The 16,337-nt window shown below is 46.3% G+C and overlaps 2 protein-coding genes across 4 annotated transcripts; both read right to left on the bottom strand.

The window, feature by feature from the left end:
* Nucleotides 1-1,716: 1,716 nt before the first annotated feature.
* On the bottom strand, nucleotides 1,717-11,660 carry trpc2b (transient receptor potential cation channel subfamily C member 2b). Its single transcript, XM_072702388.1, has 13 exons — nucleotides 11,585-11,660; nucleotides 10,058-10,759; nucleotides 8,565-8,771; nucleotides 7,268-7,432; nucleotides 6,688-6,862; nucleotides 5,557-5,757; nucleotides 4,537-4,699; nucleotides 4,341-4,433; nucleotides 3,931-4,123; nucleotides 3,702-3,829; nucleotides 3,107-3,179; nucleotides 2,640-2,760; nucleotides 1,717-2,177 (listed from the first exon to the last, which is right to left on the bottom strand). The coding sequence occupies exons 1-13, from the start codon at nucleotides 11,603-11,605 to the stop codon at nucleotides 1,717-1,719; spliced, it is 2,703 nt and encodes a 900-aa protein (XP_072558489.1). The 5' UTR covers nucleotides 11,606-11,660.
* Nucleotides 11,661-12,265: 605 nt separating this feature from the next.
* On the bottom strand, nucleotides 12,266-16,239 carry xndc1 (xrcc1 N-terminal domain containing 1). 3 transcript variants are annotated; one of them, XM_072702357.1, is made up of 9 exons: nucleotides 16,101-16,239; nucleotides 15,359-15,500; nucleotides 14,990-15,145; nucleotides 14,655-14,806; nucleotides 14,139-14,224; nucleotides 13,614-13,774; nucleotides 13,315-13,384; nucleotides 12,932-13,092; nucleotides 12,266-12,717 (listed from the first exon to the last, which is right to left on the bottom strand). In XM_072702357.1, exons 1-9 carry the CDS (start codon nucleotides 16,152-16,154, stop codon nucleotides 12,476-12,478), a joined length of 1,224 nt encoding a protein of 407 aa, XP_072558458.1. In that variant the 5' UTR covers nucleotides 16,155-16,239; the 3' UTR covers nucleotides 12,266-12,475. The 3 variants fall into 3 exon arrangements, with proteins under 3 accessions (XP_072558458.1, XP_072558459.1, XP_072558460.1); XM_072702358.1 differs by having other exon boundaries at nucleotides 16,000-16,230; XM_072702359.1 differs by having other exon boundaries at nucleotides 16,158-16,217.
* Between the last annotated feature and the right edge of the window lie 98 nt (nucleotides 16,240-16,337).

Below are 16,337 nucleotides of genomic sequence, written 5' to 3'. Positions count from 1 at the left end.
TAAACCACCTCCACGTGTTTCCAATTATGTTAAAAGTAACATGAACATTAAACAACATTTATGAATACTACTCCTCGGGTGATTCTAGTGGCACAAAATCGTTAAAAGGATTTAGAATATTTTTTTAAGGAGGGATAAAAAAAAAAAATAGGGTGGCAAGAGGCTCTAGGATCCCTTATGATACTTCTTCTGTATAGCAGAACATAACTAAATTTTAAATAGCGTAGGACGTTGTTATGGTGAGACAAGTGAAAAACAGCAGAGAAGGTGGGGGTAACAGTATTGTGTTGTAATTAGTCCTGATCATTTGCTTCAGTGATGGAGGACTCAGGTGTGATGGAAACAATGGGTGTGACACGCTAATTAATTGCGGTGGGGAACCGGGGGAATAGGCACAAACAGCGGGTGCTCAGCAAGCTGCGACCTGCAAGCGACGCCATGGGAGGCCGTCAATACACAGTAACCGCTCTAACTGGGAGAAAAACAGGGTGCCGTGAGAACGGAGGGCAATCCACCCTGGCGACCTTTGTTTTCCTCCCGCGGAAACAGCCGTACCACAACGCCAGCACCAACTCACGCTTCCATTTCACCAGACGCTCGGAGGCAGTCTGGTGAAAGCTGATCTTAAACCGGGGGCCAGTCATGTGGTCTCAGAAACGCCACTGCTGTTTCTTCTGAGTCCGCAGTTTAAAATAAACACAGTTGCTGTGTCACTTTAAAATTGACCTACATGCAACTAGTCATCACATGTCTGGTTAATATTAGACCTGTTCTGCAAATGGTTTAAGCACAGTTTAGAAATGGTCATAGTTTCAACATGTTACCAAATCACATATTATTAATAACATACTTAATACCCTGTGTAATTACATGTCTGCATTTAAAATGAATAGGCACCCATCAAATATGAGATCAGAGGAGGCTGTATTTAAGTGTTCTGATAAATTTTAGTAAAAGAAATTACAATTTCCACAGATGCATGTTGGCAAAAAAGTAACAGAGTTCAACAGAACAAAAAATACTTGTCACCATTGATCTCCCTAAAAAAATCACAGGCCTGCAATGATTGACTTGTACACTTCAGAACACAGAAACACAGCAGATAGACTAACTGTGGTTTTATAAGAAGAACATTGTGTTGGTTGTAGGATTTGTCTCCATCACTCTCATGTAAATCTAACACTCTAACTTGTATTTTAATGGTGGAGAAAATTTCCCAACAGTTTAAGGACTCATTATTATTTATTAAGTTTAGTGTATGCCATTAGTAATATGAAAGGACTGAAAGTGCAAAGGAGACATTTACAGATTAATAATATATAATTCAGTATTGCTTTGTTTTAGGCAACTCCGTCTTAAAACCTCTTCAGCTGCTTTTTAGTAGCAGTTTAGCTAAAATGTTAAACTGTAAAAGAAACTGTTTGGCTGAATTAATCTTAAACCAGGTTAAACCGCAGCTGTTTTACAGATAGAGCTTTTTATTAATTTATTTTTGCATCCATTTGACCTTAAAGTACAGGGACCCTGTGAGTCTAGGAGTGTCTACCAGAGACTGTTAGAGAGAAGGAGAGTCGGACAGATGATTAGTTAGTGTTCCATTGTCAGGCAAGAAGAAAAGATGTTTTTACCATTTAGCCAAGTTCATCGGTTACCTATGATATTCAGATAATCCTGGATCAGGAATTCCACCAAAGAACACACACGAATGATCCAGTACTAATTTAAGTCTGCCCCATTCTCAGATGGGGTTGTAGTAGATGTCTCTGCCCCTCCCTCAATTGATGACTCCCCTTCCTGGGAACCAAAGCCTGTATCCCAGGAGCGCTTGCTGCCAGTTGGGGAAGAAGTCTGGTCCTCACCTCCCTTTGCATAGGTCTGGTCCTCTACCTCCACCGTTGTTGCCTCCACCTCCACCACCTCTTCCTTCTTCACTTCTTCATCCTCCATCTCATGCACCGTCACCTGCAGGGGGGTGTGCTTGGGAGGGCCAACACTGCTGAAGCCCCGGAAGTTGTTCTTGGCTCCCATGATGTACTTGCCCAGCATGGAGGACCCCTCGCTGGTGGTGCTGTCTGACACGCCGAAGTTACCGTGCATCAGCACCTGGTGGATCTGTTTCATCTCTGAGTGTAGCCTGGACACGACTTTGTTCAGTTCCGTGATCCGGTTACCCACATCTGTGAAGAAATGCAACCGCAGCAGGACCAGAGAGATCAAATAAGCCAGATCCATCCATCCGTCACCGTTGTGGACAGCTTAGAGCCCACCGTTACCAGCACATCTAACATGGAAGGAGACCCATGTGAATGCTGGGAAAACTGGCAAACTCTGGGCACGTAGAGGCGGGGGTGGGATTTGAACCCACAACCATAGAGCCAAAGTGCTGCTAACATGCAGAATCAACACAGTAAAACAGACCTTTTGAGTGTGTGCAGGCACATTTGGCTCATTATTAGATCCTTCAGAAAAATACTGTGATTTTTCACATCGCTGAGGTACATCAGCTAGACCGAAGCACAGCACTTTCAACTCTTACCCTCTTCCTCATTCATTCATCCCCTCTTCTCGCACTGACTGACCTCGTACGAGTTGCCATGGTGATGGCCAAGCCCTAACCAGCCCCGCCCTCCCAGACCCACCTTTGCGCTTGCTCTCCGCAAACTCCCGGCGCGCCGACTCAATGTAGCGCTGCACCAGGGCCCGGATCACTTGCTGTCTGTAGGGCAACCGGCTTGCCCCCTCGTTTGGCATCCCGTTTGACTGCGGGGCACCGAACCGACAGCCTTAAAGCTCAACAGCCATCCACAGGTGACGTGCAAAACTAAAAAATGCCAATATCTGCTGTTCCTATCTGTAAGTTAAATACAGCAGGGTAGCCTGCAATAAAGTGTTAATTTCGCTATAAAATGTCATGGATTACATTTATTTAGCAGAGACTTTTATCAAAAGTAGGGAAAAAGTGAGAATGTAGGGTCAGTCAGTCCCTGGAGCGATTGGAGGTTAGGGGCCTTGCTCAGAAGCCCATTAGTGAAATCATTCTGTCGACACTGGGATTTGAACCAGCAACCACCATGATCTGAAGTACAGCATCTTAATCTGTACTCACGATGGAGGGGATGGGGGGGTAGTCCGGTGTCGTGTTGAAATCACAGCAGCAGCAGATCCTCCGGAAGATTCCTCTGGCATGAGAGACAGCAGAAATCAATCGCTGATCACCAATAATGACAATGTGACACAAGTGCCAGTAAAAATATTTCAACACTGAAGTATTTCCCAAAATACTCGGCACATTCTGTTTTCTATACCAATAAAATGATTTTCATGCCTGTTCAACCTACTCAGTACTGTTCTTTGAATGCTATTATGTACAGTTTGTGTGCTATTATTTCCCATAATCAATTTGCATGTTCTTTGCATGCTTTTGTGATGTTATCTGTTTCCATTTGTACTTCTTATTTTGTGGCCCATCTCATACATCAGTGGGACCTTCCTGGTTAAATAAAATATTCATTGAAATAATTGCATTGATGTCGATAAAACTATGCAAACAAAAAAAAACAGAAGAAAAATATCGTAATATATATTCCCTATATCAAGATTGTATACTTTGTAGGATCATGATCAACAGAATGACTTTGTTCTGTTAAACCATGCATTGAGCTGGGGAAATGTATTTGTTTGGACCGATTCTTTGCGCCCACCGTATCAGATAGAAGGTCGCCTTAGGAGAGGGGATGATGTTGAAGGGGACCGGCATGGTGAGACCTTCTCGAAAGTAATTGAGGTAGAGCTTGGAGCGGGCAAACTTCCACTCCACGTCCGCATCATCCTAAATGGGGGAAGGGGGTGTAACTCTTTCTGGATTCGAAAAAATCCATTTGTCTGCCACCCTCTCCCTAACAGCCTAGGGTGCCACGCAGAATCCCTCACCTCAATCTTCTGGAAGGAGTTGGTGATCATGGCGATCAGCATGTTGAGCAGCACAATGACAATGATCAGGGTGAAGATGCCATACAGCACCCGGCCCACGAACTCGGCCACCACGAAGTCCGGCATGTCCACGTACTCCTGGTTCACCACTCCAAACATTGTCCAGAAGAGGAAGCGGAAGGTCTCGTTGAACCTGGAGAGGGAAATCAGTGGCCACAAGAGCTGGAAAACATCTTTGACTCAAAAGATGAATTTTTTTTGATGAAAGATTTGTTTTTGTGAAAAACACATGATGACAATATTTCAGTAAATTTAGTGGACCACTTTAATCCCGACAATGAGCCGACCAACTTCAGGAATTCAAGAGAGACATAGCCTCGTGATGAAGGCATGAAGAAGTGATGTCATACTGTCCAAGGCGTGGAGAGATGACATAGGGCACGTAGATGCTATTGATTCCACAGAGGAAGGCTGTCCCAATGATCATCAAGATGAACAGGAATCTTGGCAGGAAGGAAATTGATTTTTCAGAAAGCGGTCTCTTGCTTATGTGTACATTTCACTGAATAGCTTGGAATTTTCAATGTATCCCAGTTCTCGTCTCACCTCATCATGTCGTCGATCATTTTGCCGATGGAGATCTGCATCGTTCCCAGGGATTCTTGGGCTGGCAGGATGTAAGCCAGGCGTGTGAAACTCAGCATGCTGGTCACAGCAAACAGCACCTCCGCGACCAGTTGTGGGTCCTCCTGTCTCCACTCCTCACGGCCTGTAGGGGGTCGATGGTAAACTGAGGCACAGCGTTCATAGGGCATCGGTGGGATAAAGTGGCTCTGGCTACAAATTCAATTCTATTTGGTAAAGTGTTAACTAACAGTGCAATCAGCACCCCAGCAAGTCAAACATGAAATTAATCTCTGACAGGACAGGAAAATCTGCTGGTTTCACTAAGAGTGCCATTTGTACTTCATACTTGTCTGGATGTGCTAGTAGTATGGTACGGTTACTCGGTATTTTGACATCATTGGAGCTATTCATGTAAGGAAAAGTCAACATTTGTTGCTCATTATCTACACATGTATTGCTTGGAAATTAAAAGATTTACATTTATTCATTACTCATTGACTAATGGTGACTAGGGCTGGACTGGAATTTAAAATCGGTCCTAGACTTTGTGGTTCCTCATGGCCAGGTGGGGCAAGTAGGGGCTCCCTATGATAATTGTTGCCTAGCTATAAATTTTGTATTTTTCCCAGCCCACATAGCCATCGGCCCACCCAGAAAATGCCCAGTGCGCCAGATGGCCAGTCCAGCCCTGATGGTGACCTGTTATCGGAAGATTGCCAGTTCAATCTCAAGGTTGGCAGGATGATATAACCATTGGGCCCTTGAGCAAGGCCCTTAACCCCAAGTGCTCTGTGAACACTGGCTGACCCAGATCTCTGATCCTCATGTTTTGGACAAAAGCTTCTGCTAAATTAAATAACAGTAAACTGTATATGCAATTTTGACAATGAACATTTATTGATGCAACCAAATTTGGCACTGTGGCTTTGGTTGGGCAATGACAGTGAAGTCAGGGGTCAGAGGTCATTGCAAGGCCCCATGGGAGCTTCTGCTACTCACCAGAATGTGTGAAGTAGGCACACTCTTGCAGGCGGTTGGGTTCCTGGCAAATGAAGTAGCCCTTGAGCACGATGACAACGCGCAGGGCAAAGGACGCAAGATACATGCTGAGGACCATCATGTCCAGGCAGTTCCACCAGTCCAGGAGGTAAGTGCGCAAGCCCTCAATCCACACCTCCTTACACTCAAACCAGAAGAAGCCTGCAGCGTTGGGGGTTGGAGTCACACCAAGTCAGATCAGGGCTGGGGGGTTACTGTTCCCCCCCACTGGTTGTGCTCTGCAGTTCCACCTCACTCCATTTCCCCACTCAACCTTAAATGTTTTTTCAACTAGGTTAGAAATTTTAAATTAGCCTTTAGTGTAGAACCATTTTATTGTGTTTGTATACAATGGCACTGTTGAATTCTTGAATCTGATTGGTCAGAAGGATGTTCTTTAGTTTTTTATAACCTCACAAGTAGTACCAGCCAGGGAAATCACAGCTGCAAATCGACATGCTATTATGATCTTTGAGTCTAAAGAAGTAAGGATTAATGCAAAACAAGCTGTGTGTTATATGCAGGGGTATTGGACCTCGGGCGTGGGGGTGGGGGTGGGGGGGGGGGATTAGGCACACAAAACTAATGGCTGCAAAGGCAAAGAACCATCACCTGATGCAAATACCACAGTTATTGCACACTTGGCCTAGACCTGGGGTGGGCAGTCTTATCCAGAAAGGGCCGCTGTGTGTGTGCGGGGTTTCGCTGTAACTCCCTAATTAGATTACTAATTAGAGGACTGATTGGCTGAAGAGTCCTCACACCTGGGTTTGAACAGCTGATCTAAAGGTTATCCCAAAACCTGCATACACACTGGTACACTTGCAGATAAGATTGGCCACCCCTGGCTTAGCCATTTTCACGTTTGTGAGCTGAAATCGCATGAGATCATACAATGAGCTCATGGATACTTTATCCTCAACTTTTTTTTTCATTGCCATGGGTTTTGGAATTAAATGGTCAATCTCAAGCTAACGACTGGATTACGGTTTTAGCACGTCGTGCATTAATCCTTAAATAGTAGAAGTTTTTTCACTGTACTAAGTTAAAGATACGCATCAGCTCGGACTCTCAGGCGGGAAACGGACTCACCCACCACCCACACCATGTGCAGGGAGTTGTGCAGCATGTTCTGGTGGCGTGAGGCGAACTCGGTCCGAAACATCTCCATGGCGATGGACTCGCACAGCAGCGTGATGAGGAACCAGAGGTAGGAAGCGGAGTGGAGCAGGAACTTGATCACGGGGATTTTCAGCGTCTTGCCGATCTGATACAGGCAACCAAGATCAACATGAGGTGGAGTGAATGCAACTTTTAATGAGACTTTTAATTGGACCTGGAGGAACAAAGAGGGAAAGAGGCTGGGGCCAGAGGAGCTGGGAGTGGTGACCGGACCACCGTCAGAAACTCATATCAAGCTTTCCACTCATTTCCATCCAGCTCACTGCACAGTGAATTGAATTGTGTAGTTTGCTGCACAGAAAAGACTTCATATGAATACAGTTTTAATCCCTGAGGACAATAACTGTCCTGGTCTATTAGATTCTGTGCAACCAGCTGGACTGAGAGAACTCCTACACATTTAAATGATTCGAATATAACGCTGTCCCCCTCTTATGGATCTAGCCTTATGGTTGTAGTTCAACACCAAATGGACCCTCCAGCTGCCTACCTTGGACTTTGGGGCGAACCAGTAGATGAGGCAGAGGAACGGCATGGTGATGAAGATGGCGACGGACACAAAAAGCTTCCAGGCCGTCTTGCTGCCCTTCCAGCCTGAGAGGCTGCCACACCAAATGGAGGAGAGCACCTGCTGGCAGATGGGATGTGCCACAAACTAGAGAAGGACGGACAGATGGATGGATGGATAGATAGATAGATAGACAGAGAAATTGTGTTAATTTAGAATCATGTCCTATGTTCTGCCCCTTTTGTATATTACAGTATGCTGAGACTAAAAATCTGACCCTCGAGGGAAAATAATTGCCCATCCAACTTTTAATTTGACCAAGACTCTGTCTCTAGCTAGTGTTTCACTGCCTTGGTTATTAACTGCTCTGAGTCACTGTGTAAATGTAGCACCACGGAACTCAGCAAGATGACGCTTCATCCCGGATGTACATATGCATATTGATCTCTTGAATCTTGAAAAATTTAAATACAAGTCAAAGATGCAATTATTCAAAGATTCAAAGATATTTTATTGTCAATTTACATTTTATGTGCAAGACATACATGGGAACCGAAATGCAGTTTCTGGCTCACTGGTGTGTGTGCCCTCCAATTAGAACTAGAATTTGAATAGACATTCTATATAAAAGACAGATAACAAGACACAAGACAAACTGACAGGGCAAGTGACATATCGACAAAAAAGGCAGTTGTGCAAATGGTAACAATATATAAGGCAGATGTGCAAATGATAACAGTAGATAAGGCAGATGTGCAAATGGTAGCAATATATAAGGCAGATGTGCAAATGATAACAATATATAAGGCAGATGTGCAAATGGTAACAATATATAAGGCAGATGTGCAAATGATAACAGTAGATAAGGCAGATGTGCAAATGGTAGCAATATATAAGGCAGATGTGCAAATGGTAACAATATATAAGGCAGATGTGCAAATGATAACAGTAGATAAGGCAGATGTGCAAATGGTAGCAATATATAAGGCAGATGTGCAAATGGTAACAATATATAAGGCAGATGTGCAAATGGTAACAATATATAAGGCAGATGTGCAAATGATAACAATATATAAGGCAGATGTGCAAATGGTAACAATATATAAGGCAGATGTGCAAATGGTAACAATATATAAGGCAGATGTGCAAATGATAACAGTAGATAAGGCAGTTGTCACATTAGATATTTGAAAGATTCCCTTCCATTTGGGACAGTGGCATCTTCGTAAGCATTTAGGTGGGTGGGGGCCCCGTAGCCCCCACATGGCCCCAGCCTCACCTGTTTCTGGTTGTAGTTGACAGCGAGGCGGAGGCGGGCCAGATTGGGGATGCCCTCCTCGAAAGCCCGGCCATCCAGGCCGTCCTCGTCCTCGCTGTCGTCGTCGCAGTCGTTGAGGATGGTGGTGACCTCACTCTGGTTGCGGCACATTCCCAGGAGCTCCACGGCAAACTCCTGGCACAGCTCCTCCAGACTCAGGTACTGCGGCTGTGAGGATGTGTGTGTGGGGGGGGGGGTGATTACCCTGGATTCATCTGAGCGTGGGGGGGTGATTACCCAGGATCCATCTGAGCAGTCTGCTTTCTGTTTTTAGTGTTTTAGGGCAGATACATGGGAGGGGTGTAGCTCAGTGGGTTAGGATGCTATGTGGTCAGAAGGTTGCTGGTTCAAACCTCATAATTGGCTGAGTGACTTTACCAGCAGGCCCTTGAACAAGGCCCTTGATCCCCAATTGGTCCAGGAAGTGGTTGACCCTGATTTTTCAAATGTATGTGACATTGGATAAGTGGTTGCTAAATAAATAAATGTAGAAATTAATTATTGGGGGGCTGAGGAAGTTAGAGGGACTGAAGGATACCTTTGATACACCAGTGTGCTGTATTACAGCAGATTCACTGAGCTGAGGCTCAGATCCCTCACTTTGCCCCATAGTACACAATCATGCTGTGTGGTCACTATGGGGAAACATGTAACTTACCCAGGGGGGCAGTATGAAAGCAGGCTTGGAGACCCCTTCCATGTCACACCATGCTGGTGACTTTACCACACACATGCATGCAGATCATACTGAGGAAGGCCAGCAAGGAGCACAGCAGCTAAGGAAGCAGACCTGAGGCACCTTCTTCTAAATCCATCTTTCTTATGACCACTCATTTATATTGTATATTTTTCGCAATTTTATTACATTCGGAATCACATACATTTTTTTGAGAAAGGAGGGTCAGTCCCTGGACAGTTAGGGTTAAAGGCCTTGCTCAGGAAGCCCAATGGTGAAATCTCTGCTAAGCCTCGGATTTGAACCAGCAACCTTCTAATCACAGGCACAGTGTACTAACCCACTGAGCCACACACCACCCTTATCTTTAACAGGGTCACAATGACCTTCAACATCCATCATGTCAGTGATACTGCACCAATACACACAGATAAATGCAAATAAAATATTGATGATGCTAAATCACTTTGTCAATGTATTGGATAAGAAGTAGGATGGATGGATGAATGGATGGATGGATGGATGGATGGATGAATAGACGGATGGAAAAATCACTATGGATAGAACTGTCTATTAAGCCACTAAATAATTTAAATGCTGGTGTCCTTCATCACCGTGACCCTATACTGGATGGGTGATTACAGATGACAGATGGAAGGACGGTGTCATTCATTTTGCTCCCCAGCCCTGCCTGGATAGTTAAATAAGTAATACTGCCCTGCTCTTTCATCTGAGATCCCGAAATAAATACAGCCAGGCGCTAATGATGCTGCCTCACCTTGAACTCGGGCTCCTTCTTGGAGAGCCTGCGCAGGTCCCTGCTGAGGCGGAACGCGCTGAGCATGGCGTCCTCGGAGGTGATGGAGAGGTAGGCTCGGCTGGCGATGCCGCGGTACGTGTTTATGCGCGACAGCGAGAACTTCAGCAGATCGTACTGCCGGCCGTTGCGGCACTCCAGGCAGGCGCAGGAGATGCTGTGCGGCCGTGGGATGACGTGGCCCTTGCGCGTCAACATGGTGACGATGTCGTAGAGGTCCTTCTGGCAGGCCAGTGTCAGCGGCGTCACCCCGGGTGCGAACTGCGAGTCGTCGATGGAGTGGTCGAAGATGGCCAGCGAGAAGGAGCGCACGTCCACTTTGTTGTTGCCCACCCCCTTCTCCTGATCCAGCCGGTCCAGGAGCTTCTTGACCACCTGCGGCTGGTTGGTGTCCACCGCCACCAGCAGCGCCTCGTGGATCTGCCGGAAGTCGAACTTGACTCCCTGCAGCAGGGCATCTAAGGTGTCTTCCCTGCCAAGCCGGATAGCCAGATTCAGGGCCTCCCGCCACTGCCGGTCCTCGGAGTCGTCCAGCTGCCGGATGATGCCGTCGCCGATCTTCAGCAGGTCCGACACCATCACCGTGTTCCCCTCCTGGATGGCACCGATCAGCTCGGGAGGGAAATGCATCTTCCTGTTCATGATCTCCCGCCATTGCTCCGCCTAGCATGGAGAGATGATTTACGGCCGATTTCTGAGGATTTACCCAGGGCAGAAATTTAGCAGAAGATGCAGCTGAAACAGGACTAGTGAAGAGACAAGTGCCCAACATACAGTGTCGTGGAAACGTCTTAGACAGTCAACGACATTGATGTTTGAAATCATCCATATATTGGGGGTAAAACCATGATGTCTGTCCAAGTGTGTCAGCTTAGCTATTTCAAAACCTCTCCTAATGTCAGCCCAGTTTTTGCAGCAACTGTCCAATTCACCAGTGTATGTTTTAACTTGACCACTAAATCACTTTGTTTGGCTAATCAATACCTAATTGAGTTAACTAAGGTAATTAATTCAGCTGGTGGTGAAATTTAATAAATATGTGGAATGGCTGAGGTGCCCCTGAGGAGAGGTTTGGGAACCAAAGTGGTGTCCATCTAGCCATCCAACAAAATATCAGTAACTTTCTGGTGAAGAGAAGAAATTTGTAATTTTAAAAATTGTATTACTATTATTTTCCATATGTTCCACTAAGTGCTGCTTTTTTCCTGAGCAAATATAAACTCAATACCCACATGATATTTTCTTCAACTGCCTAAGAGTTTTGCAAAGCACTATACATCTCCATTTTACAAGTTTTATTATTGTCAACCAACAGGTGTCTCTCAGATCCCCTTGGTATTTTCCTGAGGATGCATGAGCAGTGTGATTGCTTTTCCCGCTCTGTTTGATCCACTCCATCTCTCATCACAGACATCACAGCAGCAAAAGCAGTCCTTTGCCACAGCACACTGACCATCACCCACCCCTGAAAGCACACATCTTCCTCACCGTCAGATTCTGCATGTTCATCTTGCAAACAGGGAGCAGCAGCTTCAGAGTCGGGATGGAGAATCGGGGAGATGGTCCTCAGGCTCTCACTAGAACCTCCTCAGGTGAGACATGAGACTTGGCTTCCAGAAAACACCCACCCCTGCCAGTGCAACCAGTAGCTCCTGCTGGCGTTTGAACAAGAGCTGAGACTTTTCCTGCACTACCTTCTCTCTGGCAGTCACCCCCCCACACCCTGCTCTGGGGTTTCTGCTGTTGCATCTGGAACCATGGACCATCAGAGACCAATGAGAGGCCTCCACCCTCGGGAATGGGCCAGTCAAGCCACAACAGTTTCGAAAAATTTCACACCTCGTTTGACTCTTCGAGGGCTTGCCTCTCTCTCTCTCACACACACACACACACACACACACACACACACACACACACACACACACACACACACACACACACACACACACACACACACACACCTGCTTGCAGTTACGTCCATAGTCATCTTGAAGGTTTGTGGAACAACAGGTCAAACGCAAGAATCGACAAAAAAAAACAAAAAACTGTTGGCCCTTATTAGCACAGATAATACAGGTAATCAAGACAGAAAATTAATTTTGGATGAAAGCTGCTGATGTATACAAAATGGAGAACAAAGAATGCATGTACAGCACAAGACACAAAGGGTAAAAGTGAAAAAGATAAAAGTTTAATGCACAGCTGGAGAGAATCCCCTCCCAGGTCTCAGCATCTCATTATCAGTTTATTTTTTTGATGCCAATGAAAAATAAGTTCTATCTCCGGGATGAGGAGGCCATGATGAACCGCACCTAGTGCCAAACAGCTGCTCCCTGGGCTTCCGGCAGTGCTGACACTGGGGGGGGGGTAATGTAAAAGTCAGTCCAGCCACTCCCACTGGGGCTGGTCGGGGTCGCCGCAGCTGCTGGCGTGCTGCTGGATCTGGCCCGGGGGAAACCGGAAGGAGCACAGTGGGCAGGGCACCAGGTCGACTTGGGGACTGAAGGAGGGGCTGGGGGGAGGGGTGGTGCTTGTTGCCATGGTACCCTGGGTCAATGGCCACTCCTCCTCTCCCTGGCACGAGGAGGCATGCATGGGCAGGTACTCACTGGTGAAATACCCTGACAGAGAGAGATCAAAACAGCCCATGTGAGGGAGGGACATCAACATTGCCACCTTACAGTGTTTCTTACGGCACCGGGTCACTTTTTCCAATGAAATCTGGTCAGTGGTTCTGCTGGGAACTCAACCAAACCACCTTAAGGCTCAAAGTTCAAATGCTAACTGACTGTCCCCTTGACTCTGCTCACTCAAAAACACTTAAAACACAATCACCTCCACATAAAGGGCAGGTTGTCTCCGGAGCCTCGCCTTCTCCACATTCAGTCTGTGAACAGGCGGGGGTTCCGCTGGCACTGGAGCCTGCTGGGACGGATTCCGTGCGGGCCGCTGCCCTGCCCTTCTTCGTGGAGGGAGGGGCGTGGGTGTGAGCGGGCCTGGTGGGAGAACGGGGGAACAGAACAATCCAAGCTGTGAATTCTGTGAAAGACTTTTCAGAACGTATTTCAGGATCGTGCCCCCAGCCCTCAGCTTCGGACCTGTTACACATCTTGATGGGAGAATTTAGAGAAACTCCTACAACACTGAACAGGATAAATGGCGGGAAAATGGATGGATGGATGGATGGATGGATTTTCAAAGCCGGCCTAGTGGTTTACCTTTTTTTAGTAACTGACTTCCTTTCCAAGTGTCTCCTGGTCTGTTTCTCACTGGTCTTGGGCACATTATCTGTTAAGGATGGGGGAGGTCTTTTTACCATCATTATTTAATAATAAATTGACAGTAATAATTCAAATATCCCCATGCACCATTGTTGCCACTTTAATATACAGCACATACAGGTGGGATATGGATGGAACCTGTTTTGTAAAACAATGTACTCAGTTATTACCATGGTAACAGCCGGCCCACTGTTCCAGCAGCACCCCAGTTTCCCAGCACCGCAAGCGGTACTTACCCCCGCAGCTGGACTGGTCCACATCGCTGGTCTGGCTCTGCGGATGGGCCTGCAGCTTGGGGAGCAGGTGTTTGGAGGATGCGGTCGCCGTGACGACCATGCGGGCCATGCGGCTCAGCCCTGCCCCGGGTTTCCGGGCCCCCTTTTCTGAAACAGCCTCCCTGGAGATGCGATATACCTGCCCGTTTACCCTCCTTCCCAGCATAAGGACTCAGAAGCCCCGCTGACCAGCCAGCAAGCATCCAATATTATGCAATTGCTTGGTTCATTAACCCTTGACCGTCTTGTGATCCACACGTCCTCTGAAATGCTCCTCTTGCTCTAACTACAGTGCCAGCAGACTGAAATGAACTATTTCAATATTGTTTCTACCGGCACTGCATATGAATGGTTGCAAACCTCTGGTTTATTTACTGTCAGCTGTTCTTGTACTGGGACTGGCTGACCGAGTAAGTCTTCCAACGTACATGCTGCATGCGGCCAGTCAAACATCTTAAATCCTGAAATGCTTGAAGTGCATCTCACCCTGTTGTCCGTCCAAAGAAGGTCCTTTGCACTGCTGGGCTGGACAGCCACTCTCTCACTTTTGACGTCACCTGCTCTGGGGTTTTCTGTGGAGGGGGGGGGGGACAGGTCAGCAAGTTACACATCAAGGGGCAGACAAGTTTAAAAACCTGACAGCAACATTCCTAAGTGCCATTATGTGAAAAATAATAATACTAAAATCATCCAAAAGATGGTATACTATTGTCATAATAATGACATCTGCACTGTCTGTTTGTGGGTATAAAACCTCCAATTATTTAGTTTTTAAATATTTACGGTTTACTAAGATTACAGTTGTTAAATACTCATCCTAGCTTGTATGTTGCTTTGGACAAACCCATCTGCTAACCAAATGTAATTTGAGACTCAGTGTAAACACAGAGACCAAACAAACCTCTTAGGCAGACATACAAAAAAGTGATGATAATGATGAAATACTAAGTGGGTGTGTGCAAGTGGTTCTCCCAATCATAACATCCCCCTCCCTTTACTAACCGATTCCACGTTGTCTGTGGGCTCTGTGTCTACCAGGCAGGTGCGGATTTGCAGAAAAGACAAACCGAACTGGGCATGCCTATTGAAGGGCTGGTGACAGGTCACACGCACTCTGTCCCAAGGTGCCTCCCTCCCGGCAGAGAGGAAGTCATCTGGAGGAGAGAGAGACACAAAAAAATGGCGACACTGACCAGCAAAACAGTGACGGATACTTTTCTGTTTTGAAAACGAAACCCCTTTCGTCAAGCGCAACATGTACAGGCAGATCAATGCTGACATGTCCAGTGTTTTAGATAATAAAAAATTTTGAAAGACTGCCACATCGTCCGGCTGACCTTTCTTGAACATCCGCACCCCTGTCCTCCCAGTGCCCTGCCTAGAATCTCCAGGGCTCATCAGTGTCGCCGTGGGTAGCAGCGTGACATATGGATGGTCCACAGGCCAGGAGGAACGGCCCACGTCTATCTGAATGAAGGCAGAGCCGCAGTTACCTGTCAGAGGGAAAGAGGAACACCATATACTATATACCATGGGTGTAAATTATGGGGGGTGGATGGGTTAACCCCTCATAAATAGGTGGAGACCTCACCCCGCCCCCCATGCTCAACCCAAAATTATGCCCTTGCTATGGACATTAAAATGGGATAAGCCAAAGAGGGTCAATTTACAACGAAACAGAACACGGAAGTGGAAGGACCGCTCACCCACGTCAATGTAGCCAATCACTGCAGCGCGGACTAACTGGAGCTCCGCCTTCATCATGCCGCTCCGGTCCTGCGCGCTGCACAGCCAGGGTCTCGGGGAATCTGATTCGGCACACAGATTCTCCACGCCGTTTTTCGAGTCCTGCGACGCCATGCATTTATTGGGTTACATCACTATATGGAATTTGACATTCCAGAGCAGATTTAAACTTTGTTTTATCTTCATCCATCTGTCAGCACAGGTTTCACTGGAACAGAGAGGCTCACTGGTCGGGTGGGCCTGCCCCCTTTCAGTGTTCACAGCGAGAATATGGAGCTATGGAGTCTGTGATTTTGTTGCCAGGTTTATTGTTATGGTACTGGCCCATGTGATTTTTTTTTGCCGGCCCACCCACGCGATGATTTCTGTCTAGGCTACTGGAAATGAGCAATTACTGAAAGTAAAATAGACAGTTTGTAAAGGCAAATTCCTGTGAGTTAGATTGGAAAAGTAACGAGTCCGGTCATTAATGCAATTAATATGAATTTAGTACAACATTTTCTGGTAACAGTACTTATATTGGCTTGAATATAAGTAAAAATAAATAAAACCGCTTTAGCCGCTGAACAGATTAGCACAGTTATAACAATCAGTGACATACCTGAGAGGTGAATGAAACAACGTATTTAATATTTACAGGAGCCATGAATGTACATCAAGACACCATCAATCTGTCAAACTAGTGAGCCGATCTGCACAAACCGTTGTTTCGACTTTCCGGGCCACAGCATAACTTGTAAGAAAACAATGAAACATTACTGTAATTCAGTCTGCCCGACGTTTGGAATGACTACAGGATACAGACATTTTCCATTTTCCCGCCGCTGGCTGAAGTACACGCCCCATATATTCCGCGTAACGAGCCTTATGGGAAATGTAGTTAGGATTACAAGTACACCGGGCTTTCATTTAATTAAACAGATTATACAAATGTCATTT

This window comes from Paramormyrops kingsleyae, chromosome 18 (genome assembly GCF_048594095.1).
Source record: "Paramormyrops kingsleyae isolate MSU_618 chromosome 18, PKINGS_0.4, whole genome shotgun sequence".
Classification (NCBI taxonomy): Eukaryota; Metazoa; Chordata; class Actinopteri; order Osteoglossiformes; family Mormyridae; genus Paramormyrops; species Paramormyrops kingsleyae.
This window is presented reverse-complemented; position numbering and strand designations above follow the sequence as displayed.